The sequence below is a fragment of the Rattus norvegicus genome, chromosome 13 (genome assembly GCF_036323735.1).
Source record: "Rattus norvegicus strain BN/NHsdMcwi chromosome 13, GRCr8, whole genome shotgun sequence".
Lineage (NCBI taxonomy): Eukaryota > Metazoa > Chordata > Mammalia > Rodentia > Muridae > Rattus > Rattus norvegicus.
In genome coordinates, this window is record NC_086031.1 from 103,414,250 (window position 1) to 103,437,028 (window position 22,779).

General features: G+C 44.4%; 1 protein-coding gene across 5 annotated transcripts in view; it reads right to left on the minus strand.

The window, feature by feature from the left end:
- Window positions 1-22,779, minus strand: part of Kcnk2 (potassium two pore domain channel subfamily K member 2) — a 197,300-nt gene that overhangs the window by 116,863 nt on the left and 57,658 nt on the right. For 4 of the 5 annotated variants that reach the window (XM_006250433.5, XM_006250434.4, NM_172042.2 and 1 more), the window contains 1 exon segment: window positions 21,114-21,424. The exons of the other annotated variant lie outside the window; for it this stretch is intronic. In XM_006250433.5, coding sequence (XP_006250495.1) covers window positions 21,114-21,424 — 311 coding nt within the window. 5 annotated transcript variants of the gene reach the window in all.

A 22,779-nucleotide genomic window follows, 5' to 3' on the forward strand; every position in this document is an offset into this window, starting at 1 on the left:
TGGTCCTCCTCAGCTAAGCACCTTCTGCCAGTCTGTTCCTGCACAAGGCTGTCGCCCCAACCAGATCCCTTAACACCTTGCTTCTGCAATATTCTAAACTATGCATGGAAACCCCACCTAAATGGGTAAAATGTTAACAACTAGCCCATTCTCTTTTCCTTTTGATTGCTAGAGCTTTAACAATCCTGCCTCGTCTCCAGTTCTCTGCAAACCCACACCCAAAGCTTGTTATCTCCAAGAGCTAACCAGAGGAGAATGGGGTCTGTTCAGATCTGTATCAAAATATCTAAATTCCCTGATCTCCTGACCAGTCATTTTAATGACCACACACAGTGGCTATCACAGATTTATTTTTCAAAGACACCTAAAGTGAATTCAAATTATCTTACATATTTCCACTCATAAATACACTTACTTATTGTTTCTCTAATAACAATAATTGTCACATGACTTTCTCGTGCCTTTACCACCCTAAATATGAAGGGAGATGATGTCAGCAAGTCTGTGGGACAGGAACTGTCCACACCCCACCATACCCCACCCTACCCTGACCAAGCCTCTTCACCCTCTCCCTGATGTCTGCACATCCATTCCCTTTGTGTTAGACAGGAGCCATGGAAGAGTCTCCTGCACCCTGGGAAACCATGCAACCTGTGAACCAAGGAAGGAGATTAGCAAGAAAGCTCACAGTACTTGCTTGCCGTGGTCCACCAAATACAACCCTAGTCTAGTTCTGGCCTCAGAGAAAAGCTTCCATTTCCCTTCTGCTCTGGTCCATGGGGGGTGGAGGTAGGGAGGAGAGAGAGAGAGAGAGAGAGAGAGAGAGAGAGAGAGAGAGAGAGAGAGAGAGAGAGAGAGAGAGAGAGAAGAAGAAGAAGAAGAAGAAGAAGAAGAAGAAGAAGAAGAAGAAGAAGAAGAAGAAGAAGAAGAAGAAGAAGAAGAAGAAGAAGAAGAAGAAGAGACGAGACGGAGACAGAGAGAACACTCATGTGTGTGTTGAGATGGTGAGTTTTCCAGGGACTGACTAAAGAACTGTTTTCTGTCACATCCAACACTGAGCAATGACACTAAAAGCCTGGATACCCCTGAAAATTGCTGGCCCAGGAGTCTCCTGTAATCCTACAGACAGTCACTAGAGGGAAGAAGAGATTAGAAGCTTTGGTTGGGGAGACACATCAATTTCTAGCTAATAATTTACTGTGAAGAGTATCCACTGTGGTCTCAGGAGCTCTGGGGGAGTAGAGAAAGTCGTCCCATGCAAGAACTGAACCTTTAAACATGGCGGGTGCAGGAAGGAAGTGGGACACAGACTATTTTTCAAGTGTGTAGGGGCCATCATGAAAGTTACAAAGTACGTAAAGAAAGAGGGAAACATGGCACAATCAAAACTTATAGATACATAGATAACAAGGCATGGATGGACAAGGGACAGGCAGATGTCAAGCACCTGATGAAGCTATGAAACCGTCAACAGAAAGCTGTTTACTGAGATCTGGGAAACAAATTAAATGAAGGCATCAACAAAAAGATTTAACACCACATAAAGAAAAAGAGCCTATGGCTGAGTTAGGATGCTCAGTGGAATGTCCCTCAGCCAGCTTGATCAGGGTTGCACGTGGGTGAGGTAGCATGTATGTTATTATCCAGCCAGAGAAGGGAGAGAGAAAGAAGGAAAGAGAAAGCCTTGAAGCTCTATGACACAATATCAACTGGATATATCAATGCAACATACAGAGGCTTTTGATAAAATCTGATAATATATATAAAGGTCAAAAAATTTTTCCACTAAGATAAGGAGGAAGGCAAGGAGACCCATGCTCACCGACTGTACCAAAGAGTACTAGAAATCCCAGCTACAGAAATTAGGGGAAGTAAAACATCCAAATCAGAGCAAAAGCAGTGGCATCATCTCGTATAAAACATACATCATCTCGTATAAAACCCTAAAGCTGGGATTGGCAAGATGGCTTGATGGGTAAAGTGCCTGCCATGAAAATATGGAGGCCAGAGTTGAGACCCCAGGCACCCACAGAAAAGCTGGGAGGTGGAATAGGACCTTGTTAGCCAACCAGTCTGGTCCACGGTGAACACTAGCTTCAGTTCAACATCCTTCTCAACAAATAAGGTGGCCAATCTCCGCTAAGGACACAAATGTTAACCTTTGGCCATCCTCTCCCGCTACACCCACACATATGAACCTAAATACACACACACACACACACACACACACACACACACACACACACACACACACACACACTCTTTCCCCCAAAACCCAGACAAAAGACTGGAAATGTTGGACAATATCAAACTAAAGAGCTCTTTCTAGAAGCTGGGAAGGTGGCTAGGTGGGTAAAATGTTTGCTGCCCAAGCCTGAGGACCTGAGTTCAGAACCAAGCACACAGGTCAAAAGATGGCCCTGGCCATGCTCAAGGTTGTAATTCAAGTGCAGCATTGGATGAAGACACAAGATCTCTGAGGCCTGCTGGTGCCAGACTATATCCAAGTTTGAATAGAGACCCTGTCTCCAGGCACTGAGGCAGAGGGTTTAACTCTTGAAATTTTCCTCTAACCTCTTCCCACATGCACAGGTGCATGCATGTATGTGCATATATATGCATATACATATACATGAACACACATTCACACGCACACACGCACACACAAACACATTCACAGTGGGAGAGGACTTTCTACATGAAGGAGACAGCCTACATCATGAGGGAAAATATTCTCAGATTGTATGATCAACAACAGTTAAGTCTAAATAAGAAACCCAAATGACTCAATAGCAAAAATATATAAAGGGCCAAAGAATTAAATAAATAGTGGCACAGAGCAGACAAGCAAGTGAACAAAATGTTTTGTTTTGTTTGTGAATTTTAAGACAGAATCTTGTGTGTGTAGGCCAGGCTAGCTCTTTATTCAGTGCTGGCCCTCAAACCCAGGGCTTTGTTGTACTTTCTAATACAAGCACTCAACCGCCTGGGCTCTAACCCAGGAAAAATGGACCTGTTCACTGCTGTCGCTATCAGGAATCACAAATCAAATCACAATGGGACTGATTTGTGTCTTCCCCTTGGAAAAGGTGTTATCCAAATAGCAGAGAGATGTTGTTGATGAGGATAAGGAGTGTCCGAGCCTGTGTAGGAACGTCAGCAATGTGGTGCGGCTCTATGGAAATGAGAATGGCATGGTATGATCTCATTTCTATATAGGGATTCAGAAAACATGGAAACAGAATCTCAAAGGAGCAAGAGCCATGTACACTATGATGTTCATGGTCGCACTGCTCAGAACGGTCAAATGACGTAGGGAAAACAAATGTCCATTAAACATGCTGAGGGCATGGAGCCCATACCTGAAACACCCGTGTGTACCGACTGAGTCCTACCATGAAGAAAGCCTGTCACATGCTACTCTATGGATGACCTTGGGGTAGGTATGTCACACAGGACAAGTGTTTCCATACACAGGAGTCATCTAAACTGGTCGAAGGCATGCAAACAGACAGTAAGTGGTAATATCCAGGGACTGGGGGCATGGAGAAAGTAGGGGACATGCTGATCTGTAGGTATAGAGTTCCAACCATACAAGAATGGCAAATTCTAGTGATGTGCCATGCAATAATGCCCATGTAATCAACAATGCCATGTAATCAATCAACAATGCCCATGTAATCAACAATACCACATAATCAACAATGCCACGTAATCAACAATGTTGAACCATGAGCTTAACAATTAAAAGGTTAAGTTTCATATTATATTTTTGTGCCACAAGTTACACATCATATTAAATGTCTAAGCAGGAAAGATCATTTAAAAACAACAGTACCTCTATTAAGTAATACACAGCAAAGCCAGCTCTTTGATCAGCCTCTGGAAAAATCAGCATCTCAACATCTCCCCTAACCTCTCTCTCTCTGGAGCAGAAGGGAAATGGAAGCTTTTCTCTGAGGCCAGAGCTGGACTAGGGGTTGTATTTGGTGGACCACGGCAAGCAAGTACTGTGAGCTTTCTTGTTAATCTCCTTCCTTGGTTCATCAGGTTGCATGGTTTCCCAGGGTGCAGGAGACTCTTCCATGGCTCCTGTCTAATCACAAGGGAATGGATGTGCAGACATCAGGGAGAGGGTGAAGGGGCTTGGTCAGGGTAGGGTGGGGTATGGTGGGGTGTGGACAGTTCCTGTCCCACAGACTTGCTGACATCATCTCCCTTTACATTTAGGGTGGTAAAGGCACGAGAAAGTCATGTGACAATTATTATTGTTATTAGAGAAACATAAGTAAGTGTATTTATGAGTGGAAATATGTAAGATAATTTGAATTCACTTTAGGTGTCTTTGGAAAATAAATCTGTGATAGCCACTGTGTGTGGTCATTAAAATGGCTGGTCAGGAGATCAGGGAATTTAAATATTTTGATACAGATGTGAACATGGACCCCCTTCTCCTCTGGAGCTGACAAGCTTTGGGTGTGGGTTTGCAGAGAACTGGAGATGAGGCAGGGTTGTTAAAAGTCACCAGAGTTCCAGACTCTGCAATCAAAAGGAAAAGAGAAAGGCCTAGTCATTAACATCTATAGTAAATATTTGGATATTTATTTATAATAAATTGCAACTTGCACCAATCATGTTGTGGAATAGCATATACAATAAAATTTAATTCATAAAAAGGGAAATTTTACTGCCCTACACAAAGCAGAGCCGCGATTATAGCAGACAGTCTATAAATACATACAATTTTTCTTTCCACAGCCAAGACTGAGTGGAACCTGGGGCTTTGAACGCACTGCACAAATGCCATAGTTTTATATGTGTAAAGCTTGTGTATTTTTATACAAGGGCTCACCATGTATCTCAGGTTGTTCTGACCTCGCTATGCAGCTCAGACAGTCCTCCCGCCTTAGCTTTTTGAGGGCCGGGATAACAAGGATACAGAGCTACACTAGCAATATTTTTAACTTCATAAGAACTTCATTCAAGTACCAGACATTTAAAAAAAAAAGTTAAGTCTTCTCACTTCTCCCCTGGTGTGCATTGAATTTATTGTGCTTCATTTACTAAATTACTTAAGGCTCACTCAGATCCTGTCTATAGCTTTTTCTGGTGATGGGGGTGGGGGGTGAGAATCTTAATGAAGATACTCCCACCCATACCTTCCTCTGGGAGTTTTCTTTTTATTCATTTACTCAGATGATAGCAAGCAGCCCCGCTGAACAGTCTGAGATCGTTAATTCAAGACGAGTGAGAAGTGGGAGTGGCCAGGGCAGATTGTCCCTCAAGATGGAGGATACAATGTATGGATTAGTTTTCTCAAAGAAATGTATTTGTCAGGATGGCCTCCCCTGATCCTAGAGAGCTGGTGCTATTTACAAAAGAGCAGTGAAGACAGGGTTGGGGTTGGGGTTGAAGCCCCACGTCACAGCTATGATGTCTGGTTTTTCGTTAGTAATGTGCACTAAGGAAAACGGTCAAAGTGCCCATCTTGATTCAGAGATGGAAGGGTTGAAAAGGGAATGGCTACTTTAGATCCTGAGTCCCAAAACTACTGCTTAATGTCCTATCCAATCGACCCATGTCGTAGTCTAACAAAGTCAGTCGACAAATTTTATGTGTTCCTTACACACTCTACCTCTTAGAGTCACTTGCTATTTTTGCCTTTATTCTGCCTTTCCTTCCAAACTCAAGGGCACATCCCTTGGTTTGCCTCATATGTAGTCTTAGCTCTCACTACACTCCTGTTGTAACGCTTACCTGAAGGGTTTAACATTACGTCAGGGAAGGAACCACAGCAACTAAGACAGACACATGTATGCAAGAACACATACAGCGGTTGCCTGTGACTCTGGAGTCCTGAGTTACAAAGAACACAGCCCAGTTCCTGTCCTGTCAAAAAACTATTAGCATACTAGCATCTAACAGCTGCCCCAGGAAAACAGGCCCCGGAAATGGTGACATTATTACAAAATCACATCCTTTATAACATTAAGTAAACAAAAGTATTTAAAATTGCCCTCATGAAATGGATTTTTTAGGTCCACTCAAATCAAGAGCCAAATGTCACCTTCCAGAAATGAATTCTGAGGTGAGACCTTGGAACATTCAACAGAGAAGATGTCTGTATCTATTAAAAATAATCCTTTTGGTTGGGGCTGGGGATTTAGCTCAGTGGTAGAGTGCTTACCTAGGAAGCGCAAGGCCCTGGGTTCGGTCCCCAGCTCCGAAAAAAAGAACCAAAAAAAAAAAATAATAATAATCCTTTTGGCAGTATGTCACCTGGAAGAAGCCCTAAAGTATCCATCATGTAGGATATTTAAATAATAGTATTTCAAAGGTGAAATCTAGATAGATTTTTTTTTAAATCTCAAACATGTTAGAATTTAGTTGGAGAAGATAAAAATGAAAGAGGGGACTCTTACACACAGAACTCAACAGAAGAATCTTCTGGTAATTATACACATAAAAAATTATCTTGTTCTTAAGGAACCCTGGAAATATTAAACTCGATCTTTCCTACCAGTTTCCAAATCCTTCACCAGCCATCTCCCCTTTCTCCCTGAATCTTTCCCCAGAAATACTCCCACTACCCCAGTATCTCTTCCAGAAAGCTCTTTCACCTCCTGTTAACCTAAACCATGTCTGTCCTCTCTCATCCCCGGTCCTTCAAAACTGTTTACAAAACCAACTTTCATTACAATTTCTCCAACTGGTATTTCTAGCTTAATTCCATCCAATCCACATGGGCCACAACTTGCTCACTGGACACAATTATGACATAATTATCTGTTCTCCTCTGACAATATCTCTGTATTTACCTCCATTGTCATTAAATCTAAGCCAAAGTGACCATGTTCTACAGGGCTGTGACCTGCCTCCCCTCCCCTTGTCTGCTAGGATGTCCTGGTGCAATAGCGACCTGACCATGTCATCAGCGTACGTGGACAGGTCCGAGAACAAGACAAAGATGCTGCCGACTTTGCATGGCCACCCTCCCATCTTGAGACATGCTCCGCCAATTCTCCACACGCCATCACTCTTTCTCAGCCAAGTTTCCTCTCACATGCTGCCTTGGAGAGAAGTTTTCAGGGTGTGACTACATAGAGGAAGTCACCTATCCATTCTATCTTTTCAGAGGACTGTCTCATCTTCATGACATTAGCAGGTCACGACATCATCTCATGCAGGGGGTAATATGCTGACTTGGAGCAGCTCTTCCCTGCTGTGACAGCCACAGGCCCAGTTTTGATGCTGGGCCATTATTCTCTGGGGCTAGAAGCAAAACTCAGAACTGTTCCATGAATGAGTGAATGAATGAACGAATGAGTGAATGAATGAGTGAGTGAATGAATGAAGAATGAGTGAATGAGTGAATGAATGAAGAATGAGTGAATGAATGAGTGAGTGAATGAGTGAGTGAGTGAATGAGTGAATGAATGAAGAATGAGTGAATGAATGAGTGAGTGAATGAGTGAGTGAATGAGTGAGTGAATGAGTGAATGAATGAAGAATGAGTGAATGAATGAGTGAGTGAATGAGTGAATGAATGAGTGAATGAATGAGTGAGTGAATGAGTGAATGAATGAATGAATGAATTGTATAAATGAATGGATTGTATCTTCCTTCTTACTTTCTATGAGCAAACATCTTACCTTGAGTGTCTATTACAACTAATCTGCTATCTGAACATGATACATAAATGCAAAAATGTTGTTGAACAAGGGTCTAGGAAGAAAATTCAGAATGTTCAGTTTGTCTCAAAATGTTCAGATAATTTAGATTCATAAAGTGATGATACAAATCGCTCCCTTCCTTTCTTGTTTGAATTATGTTTATACAAGATCAAAGGTCTGTGGCCTGTCATACGGCCCAGAATGTGCCCAGTCTCATATGAATGGTATTCTAAGCAACAAACCCATTGTACCTTTGACTTACACAATTTAATTTAACGGTGGACCGAAACACTTACCTCTAGCTTGTGCATGTGATGGCTTGTGCATAGAATGGGATAGCACAAACGTAGCAGTCCCTGCCTGACCTTCAGAGAAACAGAATAAGCGTGTGCCCTAGACCAGCACCAGTGCCCAGCAAAGCGGAAGGTTGGAATTGCACCCAAAGCCTTTACACCTCCATGTGGATTGCTACAGTTCACATGTGGGCTTTATTTTCTCTGCAAGAATGAGAATCTCCAAAACCAGGAGCAAAGTCAAGGCCATCTCAAGTGTCTATAAGGGCACCTTGTGCCATTTTCCAAGCCTCTCTGGCTATTTTAAGGACAAGAAGACCTTCCTTTTGCTACCAATGGAAAATAAAAATAAAGAAATGCTGGAGCATCTATAACTAAGGTTTTCTTTTCTTGGCTGCTTGAGGGCTGGGAAATCTATTTGGACATCCCAAACATATCGCCACTGTGTTGGGAATACACACCAAAGACTCTTGGCATGGGAACTCTTAAGGTGTTGTTACAAGTCCAGAGGAGAGAGCGAGAGTGTCTGCGCTCTGTGTCATTCTCAAGATATCTGACGAGGTGTACAGGGCTGCATTCTTACTTGTAAATCTCAGAATTCACTTCCTTGGGGTCAGATGATGGCCTGGTACCAAACCACACAACCTCCAAGGAGGGACTAGTTCACATTACCGTCCATGACACCATGCTCTCAAATCACTCCTTGTAGCACCTCAATAAATGGGACAGGAAAGAAACTTTCATCTGCCAAAAGGAAAACGGCCCCATCTTAGCAATTATCAGTTACTGATGAACCCTTGAGTGTCCTCCATAAGAGGTTTAGCAAAATAGGAAGAACAGATGCATCGTTGGAGAAGTTAAAAAGATTAGAAGCCATGTTGGGACCTTAAAACCAGACAGCATGAGAATCGAAGATGCTTTACCCTGCAATGTGTGACAACACAATCCATGTGGTCATGAGGGAGTAGGGCATCTAGTGAAGCTTCAAATGTCTGTCTAGTTCCCAGAGACCATTCCATGCATTACAGGTACATGAGTGTCTAGTAAATTCTAGAATTTACTAGACTCCTTAGCTGCACCTAAAAAATAAGAAATACAAATTTTTGCACAGCATAAATACTAGCTTCACTTTCAACCTATACAGATTGGGAGCTAGAACTGTTCACCTTATAGCACAGAAAATTATAAGGATATCTGACTTTCCTGAGAAAACTTAAAGCAAAACCCAGTGAAATCACAAACGCATCAAACACCTGGAAGTCGAACTAGTCACAGGGTGATTGACAGTTCTGCATGAAAAGGCTCATCCATCAGCTGAGGGAATGACAAGAGAGGGTGGACTGGCCCAAGGAGAGCAATCAGGCTGCAAAGTATGAGTGGCCACGGCATCAGCTTGCTGTCCGATAAGTGATTGCATCTAATGAGTATGTGCGAATTAGAAAAGGGAAAACCAAACCAAACAAACAAAAACACAGGGAGACATACTAAAGAGAAAGCACAAACATGTAATGGAAGGGAGAGGTGTGTGTCCAAATGTCTGTTTGTGAAATTTTCAATTAAAACTGAGAAGAGAAACATCAAAGTCTGCCGACACCCCCTGCGATCTCTAAAACGGTGAAATGCCCAACGTTACATTGAATCTTTAAAAATCTCACAAGCCAAGGGAGAGATGAACGGGACTGACAGTAGAGGCTCTTCCTGCTTGGATGAAATCTGGTAGATCTGAGAGGCGGTGAGCCAAGCTACTGCACCGAACCATAGTTCGAGCAACTTAGAAGGAAGATCTAGACTCCACGATCTGCCTGATGACAAGTGCTCAACGATTACCAATACGCAGTGCACAAGGCAAGACTGGAGAGGGGAAGGGAAACAGTTTGTTTTGGAAAAGGGAAAAAGAAAAGCTGGAGAGGCAGCCCAGTGGGTAAAGGTCACAAGCCAGATGGCCTGAGTTTCATCATGGTAGACACAGGGTAGAAGGAGAGGACAGGCTCCCACAAGGTGTGCTCTGACTGCCACACATGTATGTGCCATGGCATGGACACACACACACACACACACACACACACACACATGCACACACGCACAGTGGAGAAGAAAAGGAGGAAAGGAAATAAGAAGCCTCTCTTGGACCTGCGCTCACTTTGGCTTCCTCCTCTTTGGGAATCCCACCCACAGCTCTAAGCAGCACTGAGCCAAGTTTGAACTGAATAGAATACGGCCCTTAAAAGAACAGCTAACATAATCAAGAGACACCACAACAGCCCAGGACAGAGCAGAAGGACGTGTAAGATACAACTCTCACAGAGCCATTGGCAACCTCATGAGGTAGAGCAGAAGACCCCAGTGGGAGGGCCAAAAGAAGCTGTCCGCCACTCCCCAGAAGGTTCCTTGGTGTCGACCACCACAGGTTCAGCTCCTCTTGATAGCGCTTATGCAAATGAGTCAGTTGTTCCCAACAGCCACAGGAAATTTAAAGTTACTTCACCTGTCCCAAATTCTATACCTCATTTTAAAATCAAACAGGAACCCCGCTATCCCAATTACATTCACATAAAGAATCGTTATTTTCACAGAATTTAAGTTCATGTGACACAATCTGTAAGGTTAACATGGTCAGAAATGAACACAAGGCTAGTGTTGGTCTTAAATCCATTCAGTCATGAAACCAGAACAAAGAGTTCATCAAGGCACCAGAAACAAAATATATATATAATTTCAGATGCTACCAACACGTGTTCACACACATACACACAGGAATGTACACAGGCAGACACCAACACACACACACACACACACACACACACACACACACACACACACACTTACAGATTAAAAAAAAAACACAAAGAGGGGTAAGCAAAAGCTACCCATCAACAAATTAGCTGTTTACACATTGAAAGAGACAGAAAGGGGTGGGGTAGAGGGGAAGAGGGGGAAGGGGAAGGAGAAAGGACGCAGCCAAAACTCCTAACAAGAGCAAACAGCCAGTGGCTCTCAGTGTCTGAATCCTTAGCTGTGCGGAACGTGTGAAGTTGCCTCCCAGTCTTTCCATGAACATCTCCCTAGAGATTGCGTCTCCAGTCTGTGCATGGATGTGTAACAGGTCAACCCCATCACTCTCCATGAGCTAAGGTAACTAATTCTTAGTCACCGGACTGGAATGACTGCTGAGCGTCACCCTCATGGCACAGGGCAAGGCAAACCAAAGGGGATGTTTCAGACTAGGGAGGGAGCTTCCCCTTTGAAGACACTCTACATCCCTGCTTCAGTTTGTCCGGATGCTAAAACAGGTCCTGAGAAATGTGTTGTGCTCGTTTATGACCATGCTACCTCTTAAAGCATGCGAATCTAGGAGCTGAGGAGATGGCTCAGTTGGTAAAATGTTTGTCTTGGAACCATGAGGACCTAAGTCTAGTCACCAGCACACATCAAAAAGCCAGGAGTCTCATGTGCTTGTGATTCCAGTGCTGCAGGGGCAAGGGCAGAGAGGCAGAGAGGCAGAGAGGCAGAGAGAGAGGCAGAGAGGCAGAGAGAGAGGGGCAGAGAGAGAGGCAGAGAGGCAGAGTGGTAGAGAGGCAGAGAGGCAGAGAAAGGCAGAGAGAGGCAGAGAGAAGCAGAGAGAGGCAGAAAGAGGCCGAGAGAGACAGAGAGGCAGAGGCAGAGGGATTCCCAGGGGTTACTGGCCAGCCAGGCTGCCCTATGTGAAGAACTCCAGGCCAGTGAGTGGCCCTGTTTCAAAACCACAAGGCAGACAGCTCCTTAGGAATTACACCCAAAGTTCTGTGTCCACATTCGTGACACACGCCAGTGAAATAGCTCCCACCCTCAGGCTCTTTAGAGCCCCTTTACCAGAAGCGGCTGCTGAGTGACACCCAGCAGACTGTCCACCTTGCTCCCTGGGGAGGGGAACCTGGGAATTGGTCACCCTCAGTTTGAAGTCAGGCAGTTCAAAACTCCTCACAGTGTGATGTATAAAACCAAGACTCAGAGACTGGGCAAGCTGCTCAGAAGTAAAGCCCTCGTTCACCAAGTGTCAAAGTCTGACACACCAAGCCCAAAACTAGATGAATGAAAGTCGGGCTTACAATATCCCACAATCATCCCCATGATGATGGAAGAAAAGAAAGACTAAATGGGAAAATGGCATGTGTGCATCTGTATAGAGCCAGGAACACGGTCACAGAGCATGTATACACACAGAGCTGTGGTGCTCCCATTGTGTTTCTGTGCCGAAACAGGTCATGGCCAACCCTGCAGCTATTTCTAACATTTTGTTTTGATAACTTGCCCGACTTTTGCACAAGAACTCGTATTACTCTGTGAACGTTGGAGAGCACAGTGAAAAAGTCCTTTAATCACAGTTGAGATGTTGACCTCCCTGTCTTTGAAGCTCTTTCTGCCAAATAAGAATCCACCATCTCCCCGGACCCCTCCTTTGGCTCTGCCTCCACATGCCCAGGACCCCACCATGACAAGCTCTCTGGGAACACCCTGTGCCCTTCTGTATCCTGACTTCTTGCCCTATTCCAAGAGTTTACCTTCAGACCTGTGTGCCTGCTGCGTTCCCCCACTACCACACCACTCTTTGTGGGGACAGCAGGGAGTGCCCAGCTGCCTTGTAGTGTGTCCTGTGTTTACAGTCCCCCAGGGACCTGACATAAAGAGCCCATGTTCTAAATGCACAGCTCACAAACTTTTGTTCTGTAGGATTACATAAGAGACCCGGGACTTGGAGAAGGAGCACCCGAGTCTCTAGAAAGGAAAACTCAATGCATCCTATCAATATCTCCAGATGAAAGGGGCTGAGGGGCCAACATTAATACTCTGTACCTTAGTTTACATATCTGAAATGGAAGGAGAATGGCGAGAAGTTTCCTGTTTGGTAGACAAACAGGAGAATATACTTGAAACTATGTCTGAAAAGATTCAATCTTGGGATGAACATTTGTTGTTGAGTCAGTGATGGTTTGGACTTGGTTCCCCTCCCTCTGCACCCAGGAGTCCTTGTATTAGAGGAAAGTCTTAACTGTTGAGATGGTAGAGGAGCAGTGGATAGCCCCTGTGGCTGAGGGTACTGCCTTTGGGAGAGACTGAGTTCACAAAAGTCAGGTAAACCTAACCCTTCCTAAGTCTCTGGCTTTCTTCTACCTTAGAGTCACCTTCCCTCCCTCCCTCTCTCCCTTTTTCCCTTCCTCTCTCCCTTCCTCCCTGCCTCTCTCCCTCCCCTATCTCTTCCTCCCTCCCCCCTCTGCCCCCATCCCTCCCTCTGTCCCCATACTTCCTTCCCCCTCCCCCATCCCTCCCTCCATCCCCCTCTTGCATATACAAGCCTATTGCTGCTCTTTGCTATGGTGCAAGGCAACCAGGAAGGGCCTCACCAAAACTGAGATGATGCCTCAAAGCTCCTCTGACCTCTAGAGCTCTCTGAAGCTCAGCCTCTGTGGATGACTCCTAGGTGACCTGCAGTGACAGGTAATTCTTGGACAACACAAGCAACAGACATGGGACAACCCACACTCTAGCTTCACTGAGTAGGAGGTCAGCTCCAGGACAGGTCATAGAAAATCTGATGGGGGGGGGGCAGTTAACCTCTTTCATCTCCGTTTTACAAGTCAGAGTTACAATGTGCATGACTATAGATGAGGGAGTTACCAATAATGTACTTCAAGTAGTGTTCAGCGCTTCGATCAATCTCACAACCAAAAGCAACTTAGAGAAGAAAGGGTTTCCTTTAGCTTCCAACTTCTAGTCTACCCTGAAGGAGAAGTGAGGGTTGGAACTTGGGGAGGAACTGGGGCACAAATTGAAGCAGAGCCATGGAGGGATGCTGCTTACTGACTTGCTCTCCAAGGTTTGCTCAGCTCTCTTTCCTATACCATGCATGGTTATCTTCCCAGGGTGGTATTACCACAGTGGGCTGGTCTTCCACACCAGCCACTAATTAAGGAAATGTACCACAGACTTGACTAAAGGCCAGCTGGACAGACACATATTCTCAATTGAGGTTCCCTCTCCCCAGATGACCTGAGCTTGTGTCAAGCTGACAAAAATATGACCAGGACAAGTATAGAATGGCATGCAACTAGATGAGAGAATCCACACCTAGAAGGCACAACTGTAAATCCTAGGTTCCTTATCATCATTATCACAAAAGATCCAGACTGGGCAGCCCTCACTGAACATGTCTAGCTGAGCTTCCCAAGCGTCTGACTTTAAGGTCAATCAAAACTATTTTAACATATGTTATAATATACATGCATAAGAATTCCTCTTAAATAACTATTCCATCAATCAAATTACTTCCCACAATATTATTTTATGACAGTCTTCTTTTAACCACATCTCTTTCCATGATGTTTTATCCACATCTAACACCCATACAAGATGTTTCTAACTCCTCAACATTATTACCTAAGTAACCATCATATTATATTCTGTAAGGTAAAATCCTTTTCTGACAAACTACTTCTATGTTTGATAATAAAAAACTTAGGTACTATTTGGGAAAAAAGACAGAAATATCTCAATAATTCTTTGATACTCAAGAAAAGATTTACTTATGTTTTATTCTTTTCATCTTGGAAGTTGAGGCAACATGAATATATGGACTCGAGGTGAATGCAAGAAGGGGTTTTCCACTAAGAACAGATAACATAATAGAGTCCCTAGGAAAGAGGGAACTGGAGGTTATCTTTAGGAGTCCATGTCCCCATTTAGTGGTTCTACTGCCCCTCTTTGAAACACAGATACTTAGGTGGCAGCTGGTTGACCACACAAGCCCACCTTAACTCCTAGGTTCCCTGCTCCCAGGAAGACTTGCACATGACAGAGCTTGGATACGCTTTTCCAGAAGTCAAGTCAATGAACAGAATGTACTCCCAGGGGGGTTGCAGATACTCTGTAGAATACGTTTTATGTCACTGAAACCTACGCTTTAGTCCAAAAACGTTAAACAAACTGAATAAAACCGTCAGTAAGAAAAGTGAACACATTCATACAGTTTTCGGAACAGTGTGCTATTTTGCCCCGAGGTAAGCAATAGAAAGATGTCTATTGTAAGGATGAATCCAAGTAGGTCGTGTACCAGGCTATGCACAGATGCTGAATGGATAGTCACAAAGTCACTGTGAGTGTCATTCATTGGCATAACTTTCTGGTACATCAAACTAGCTCTTCATCTGCTTTTCACATACCTAGCCAACTCCAGTTAGGAGCCAAAGCAAAGTAGCTCCCCTACTCACATACATCCCAAGCTCCCTTGAACAGACCAGAGTTTGCAGATACAGATCCCTAAAGTAAAGACAGGTCCTTGCAATCTCTTGTTGCAGAGCACTGGTTCTTTCGCTCTGTGGATCTCAGTCCTTAACAATCGATGGCTCTTAGAGCACTTGCCTCACACTGCATCTGTTCATCTCAGCCTCTGCTTATTCTCGGAGAGGTCTCCTCTAGCATCCTTTCTGTATGATGACTTGCAAATATTCTCCTTCAAACCATTCCCTAGATCATGTTTCCAACCTCCCCGTTTACATCCTTATGTGGTCATTCTAATGAGCATCTCTAATTTACCGTGGCCACACTGACCTGTGGTCATCCGGGGCTCGGTTGCTAAAGTTCCACGGAACCTCTGTTCAGAGGACAAGCTCTCCAAGAGCTGACCTTTATGGTGGTCTAGCCTCATTTCTGTTGCTGGGATAAAACAACCAGACATAGCAACATGGGAAGCAGGCCTGAGAGATGACTTAACCATTAAGAGCATTTACTACTCTTGCAGAAGACCCAGGTTCAGTTCCCAGCACCCATATGACAGCTCACAACCATCTCCAGTTTCATGGTCTCTGACACCTTCTTCTGGCCTCCATGGACACTGTAAACACACTATCTACATACATACATACATGCAAGCAAAACATTCATATATAAAATAAAATAAAATAAATGAATAACTTAGAGGACAGATGTTTTTATTCAGTTTACAATTAATTCCAGGTTACAGTCCCTCATTATAGGAAACTCTCATTAACAAGACGGTTGAAATATTTAGTTACATCCACAATCAAGAACTGAGAGGAAAAATTACTACATGCCTAGTGCTTAGCTTAATTTATCTACTCACATAGCTCAGGACTCCCTGCCTAGAGAATGTGACCACCCATGGTGGGCTGGGTCTTCCTAGTGCAGTCAAGGCCACTGAGACAGTCACCAACAGACAAGCCCCCAGGCCAACCCAATGTAGACAATCTTTCCTGGAGACCATCTTCCTGAGCGATTCTCTGTGGGGTCAGGTTGACAATGTAAAGTTACCAGCCAAGTAGCCATGCTGTGAGAACTTCCAGGGAGGTCTGCATTGCCTCCACATCTTGGCTTACAGAAATGCACTTGGTTTCAGTGAGACTCCCAGAGGCCTCTGCCTATCCGGTTGGTGTTATGAAGAAAATGTGTGCTGGTGTGGTGTGTGCAGGAACCCTGGCTGACAAGCATGTTCCTGTGCACATCAGTGATCAGGATCCACGACATGATTGTCCTCTATCAGTCCTTAACAGGAGGATAACCAGACCGAGCAGCCAGCCTCTGCACGATGTGGGGTCTTGTTTGTATTTGAGTGCTACACTGTGTTACATTGTTTCCTACAAGAAGCTGGTTCTGTAAACATTGTAACCTGGGGCCTCTGAAAGCTTCAATAGTTGAACCTGTCTGACACCATCAGTATAAGATCCCCTATCCCTGCACTTCCTGCTCTCTTCCCATTTGAATGAAATGTAGCCACCATCTTTAAATTCCATGGGACAAAATCTTAGCCAGGGTATGGCTTACTCCTCTCCATTACATGGCTTAACTGGTCCCTGGAAGGTCCATCTCACTCTCCTTCCAATTCTACCTGGAATCGGACCGTATCTGCAGATTCCCATTACGATGACCTTATGTTAAGGTCTCTCCTCTCCCACCAGGGTTATTCTTCCCCTGACCTTGCACAAGTGCTTAAGCTAAGGAGGCGGGATGTGCAGTTGAAACACAAGCCAGAGCAAACAAACTCACAGAGCAGATCACATTTTTACTTCACAAAGCTGGACATGGCATGGTCCCTGTGAAAGTTAGTTTTAATGGTCAACTTCACACAACAGAGAATCACCTGGAAAGAGAGTCTCAGTAAGAAACTATCAAGATTGAATTAGCCATGTCTTTGGGAGACCCGGTAGCTCCTAGTACCTTTCAGACACCGCCAAGACCCCAGCAAGACTTGTCTACTCAGATGGGCAGATCTAGAAACCCCCAGCCTCCTGGGGAATAATGGGGCCTGGTCAATGCTGCAGAACCTATTCATGGCCCTGTGCCTCGTGTATAAATAGTTCTTCTACTAAAGCATGTTTGCCTGTTAATGCTCTGACGTCCTTTTCTTCCCCCCTCACCCACCCTCTCGTTACCTCTTGCATGTCTCTCCAACCACCATTAAGTGACTAATATCTTTCTTAGAATTCCAATATTGAGCACTCCTAGCTCCAATCCACAAGCATGTCTAATGTAACTATATTTAAAGGGATCCTCCCTGCTTGACTGTTGGAGGGGGTACCTTAAAAGAAGCCATGGTTTTCTTCCATCATTTAATTTGGCTAAATACTAGCAGAGAAGTCAACCCACTGGAGATCCTCAATAAATACCCAAGAAAGAACCACACGGAGAGGAAGGAATTATACAAGCATAATGCAGTACTGTCCCATGAAGATACCAAGTATATATCTGAAGTCCCAGATACCACTGTACAAACGTGACAGATTCTTCACTCCTAACAGGGAAGGCTAGTTTCCCTACCTAGATCACAGGGAGTGGGTCTTCGACTAAAAGCCAAGGGACAAACACCTGATATGACATCCTTTTTACTGATAGGTCATAGGTCACAGATTTTGCCACATGTTTTAAATCCCTCAGTTGATTAATCAAACTTGGGAATAGCTAGACTGAAGTTGTGCTGTGTCTAATAACCACGCTCCTACTGGTCTATGGCATTCTGACCGGACACTGACAAGAGTTCTGTTCCCTGGGAAGAACGTTGAGATGTAGACAATGGACTCACCAGGTTAGAAACACAGACATGCAGTATACGCCACTGTGTACAGAGATGATAATTTCACATTTATTATTATTACACACCATAATGCTCAGATTATCGGAGCACTTCCTAGAAGATGTTTATTAAGGGGTTTTAAAAATTAGTAAACACAGGAAGCAAGTGCATGTGCTCAAGAGGCTACCCACTTGGGCTTCACTTAACAGCTCTACCAATTAACTCTCCTGCCTCCATTTCTACAGAAGTTGTTTATAGATGACTAGGTTACGCAGGACAATTTTACGAGCTAATGCATGTTGAATTCTGTCTGTTGATGGTACTGATGAGTCTAAAGTTCATGACTATTTCCTGTGTGTGTCTGCAGTGACACCACATTAACTGAAGTACCATAGAAACACCTGTGGTGTTCGCAAATCCCAGCCCAGAACAAGTCTTTGTCAGGGGATTCTGTGTCTCTGCCTCACTTCTACTGACCTTGTTGAAAGGTGGGGGTGCTTGACTGAACACAACATTATAGAATTAATGGGAGTCACACAGATCTAACACAGAAGCATTAGAGGTCATCACCTGCCTTGTGGTTCCTCGGTTTCCCTCATGTCACCCTGATAAACACAGCATGGAACCAGGTGACCAGTAATCATAATGATCTGGGACCCAGGAGCGTAGCATTGTATCTGACACTGTTCTACTGTCCGACCGCCTCCTTCTCACAAACAGCAGGACAGAGCCACCACCCACTCCCACTCTGTCTGCCTCCCACACTGTAATCAGATAAAGCTCCCTAGAGAGCAGAGCCTCTTAGCACTGATGCCAGATCAGATTCTGCAGACTGGAACCTCACCCTAATGACGTCATCAGGGGAATCACCCAGACTTGCCCTGTGACTTCCCAAGTCCTGATGCTGTGACAACACCATCCACTAGACCCTCTTGTGGGGTTTTAAGGGTTAAAGAAGTGGGGATATAAGAGTAAGGGAAACACCAGACACTGGGGATGTAGGGGTGGAATGCTATTCACAAAAATGACTGTGGTTCACTGGCCTTTCACTCTTCTTGATCCCCGAAATCTGAGCATTAGATTCTTATACCAAAAATATATATATTCAAAGGAGAAAATGTACTAAAGCAATTGAGTTATAAAGATAAGGGCATGAGAAATAATAGGCAACTTCTATACTGAGTGAACACAAAACTATGTTTAAAGAGCAAAGACAATCAATCAATCAGTTGTGCTTATCAATAAATCTAAAATGGATGGAGCAAGCAGAGAGAGAAGGGGTGGGGAAGTAGCTCTGTCTATTCCAAAAACAATGTGTATAAAAATTAGACTCCGACCCTATCTGCTGTGACCTTCAAGTTATTTTCAGAGTTCTAAGTAGAGTCCGATGGTGAGCTCATTCTCAAATTCACACTAAGGTTCCTCCAGCAACCTGTACAATTCTCTTCTTTTCCCTGCCTAAGACCAATCACACTTCATGGCAGCTATGGAGTTGCAGTTTCAACGATCAACAGCCACAGCTCAATAAAGGGATGTTGGGGGAAACCCAGTGCTTTTCCTGCCCCTCACTACCTTAGGCGGGCTAGCATTGACTCCCATCGCACCTACTGCATAGGAAGTCTCCTGCCAGAGAGATCACTTAGGGCTTACAGGGAAAAGTTGTTTATTCGTAAAGATTCGGTTAAGTGCTCACACACACCCTATCTGATTCCAGAGCCGAGGCTTTGAACATCACCTCAAGCTGCCTCCACAGAGATGGCCAGAAGCTGTGCTTTTAAAACAGAAGTAAGTGGTAAGCTTTCAAGACCTGCCATATCCCATAGGTGGTCTTATGTGGTACAAGGAAAGAATGAAATGAAGATGTGCTTACAAGGGAAGGGCAGCCGAGCTGGCTGTTGATATAGAATGCGACACCATTGTCTAAAAGGAACAGAGAACCGGGTGTGTGCGTACACGCAGAACATTTTCAAATTTTAAGACTGCATCATGTAAAAACTGAAACAAAAATGAACAAAATTTAAGTCCAATGAGTGAGACACAGAAATGCCTAAAGGTGGCAAGACCTTGGTTGGGGATCAGGACCAGGTAACACCAGCTGCCAGCCACATGTAACTGGGAATAAGAAGCATAGTTGTCCCAAGATGAAACCAGAGTGAAGGTCTTACAAAAACATGGGATTAAATCCAATAATAAATCTTTAAATGTATTATCCCAACTCATTCAAATGATTTAAAAAAAAACCCAGTCACTAAATAGGGAAAAGCATATTCTGATAACTCTTACATTGATTTCACTCCAATTTGAATTAAACCAAGCAAGAGAAAGGAAGCTGTCTAGGAAAGCCAATGTCTACACATGAAGAATGTTTTCAGCAACCAACAAATCCCCTTGTAGGAGAATTTAAAGGTTTTTCTTGTCACCTAAGACTCTTGTTTTCTACCAAGGAAACCTACAGCCAACATATGGCCATGTCTAAGGAGGCTAAGTCAGACCTAAAACCATTTGGGGTTAATACTTAAAACATCTTTTATCGTAAGGATGGTGTTCTCCTGTTTTAAATTAAAACTAGGGGGTGCTTTTCCTTCAAAAGCTTGATTTGTCTGTGGAGTAGCAAGCTGATCTTAGTTGGATTCAAAGAAGAAAGAACCATTCAATGAAGCTAAACTCTAAGGAGGAGTCAAGTGACAACTTGTTCACAACACAGAAGGTTCAGGCCAAGAGTGACACTCCACTCCACCATCCTGCCTTTGTAAGTGGCAGGAGCAATGGGCTTCTCTGGTAAAAGACCCTGCTCTGCTTTCTCAGACCGATGCACTCTATCTCCATGGGCAGTGGCCCACCTGGTCATGAGCGCCTACAGCAGCGTAAGCTGGTCAGTTCCAAGACAGGGAAAAGAATAAGAGTGAAGAAGTCTAAAAGAGCAGGAAGGCGGTGGGTGAGAAAGGAAAGATCAGGGGTGCGGGGGTAAGATGGTAGGAGGGAGGCAATGGAGGGGATAAAGACCCCTGGAAAAGAGGTCTGTCCACCCTGGTGCCCTGGTCTGCTCTTGCCATTAGGGACCAATGGAGCCCATTTCACTGGGACCATTACCTGGATGAGTTCATCCAGCTCGGTGGAGTTGACGCAGGCATGCTGGGCTATGAAGTTCTGTTTCTGGATCACAATGGTGGTCCTCTGAGAAATCTCCTGAGGCTGCTCCAACGCCTTGAACACCGTGGCTCCGATGATCAGGTAGAGGACGACCACCAGGAAAATCGTGGAGACCGTCTTCCATTTCATAACATTAATGGCCGAGTCACTCTCCACCCGGGAAGCAAGCACGGTGGGTTTTGCGGAGAACGAGAGCCTCGGTTTGGAGTTCTGAGCAGCAGACTTGGGATCCAGCAAGTCAGGGGCCGCCACTGACAACAACAGAGAATTTGGGTTAGGCGGGAGGAGTCTGGAGGCAAGGGGCTAGCTGCTTCTTTAAGGGGTCAGCCAGGGCTGGCTGAACTTGGAGATTCTCCTAGTGGGAGCTGAAGAACCTCACCCAGCAGCTTTCTCTGGTCACTTGCAGAACAGTATATATATGCTCAAGAAAGGGGGCGTGGCTCCTGCTCTCTGCTGCCATTGGAGTGTCAGGTGGATGGAAAAAAACAGAGGCCAAGAAGTCAAAAACTAAGCAAAAGAATGCCTGAGGGGTTCCTCATTAATTTGTAGATTTGTTTCTGCCCATGATACGTGTCGTTGAAGATGCCCTGAACTCCCAAGGACTGATGGTACTAAACAAAATATTTTTGCTCCTGAGGAAAGCTTCCTTCTGTACGTCATCATACCTTTGCACTGTAAGCAGTCAGAGAGTAAAGAAGGTTTGCTATCGGGTTTCCAAGTTTCTTACAGAGAAGGGTTTGCAATAAGCGCAGTTCAAGATACCCTGCATATTCCCTGGTGTGAGCAAACCACGCACTCCATTCACATCTGCTGCCCATGTTCCAGAGTGGGCACATTATGAAACATGGCTCTGCCATCTCTCACACGCTTAAAACACCAAAGGTATTGCTAACTCTTGAGCCATCAAAGCCAAGACACAATGATGTCTCCTACTTCACCAGCAAAAGCTAGAAGAAAGCAAGCCGGCGGATTGGCTTACGTCTCAGACCCTCCATGTTCTGCGTAAGGTTAATCATTCCATTAGAGCTCCCAGATACTGTGAGGTGACCTCAAGCCCATCTATTATTTATCCCAGCTCTTCAAAATCATCATTAATGGGTTTCATTTTAGAAAATACAAAAGCTATTCCATGGCCACTTGCGGAGGGGAAAACAAGCCAGTCACCACAAAACATCTGATTGGAGAGGCAACAGCAAACCATCATGGGTTAACAGAATGGTTGGAAAATGGAAACGAACCCCTACAGGAGTCATCCATTTAGAGCTCATCACATATATTAAAAATAAGCCAAATTACCACCATGTGTGTAATATAGGTTTCATAAAAACATAATCTAAAATTTACTTTTCCATAAGCATATACCATATCCCCCACAGAATTGTGCCCTGCAGCTCCAGAAATTACTCAAGGGTAAGGCTGTCATAAAGAGCAATGATTTGCACGCAGCGTCCTAGCCTGCTCCCTTGCCTAACCCTGCTTGGAAATGAAGGCTGCGGGCGTGAGTTCCTAAGGTTCTCCAGTTCCCCATCAGAAGGATGCTTTTCCAAACAGCTAGTGGATGCACTACATGAAGAGAGTTGTCCAGTGAAGGCAGATGGAGGGGCCT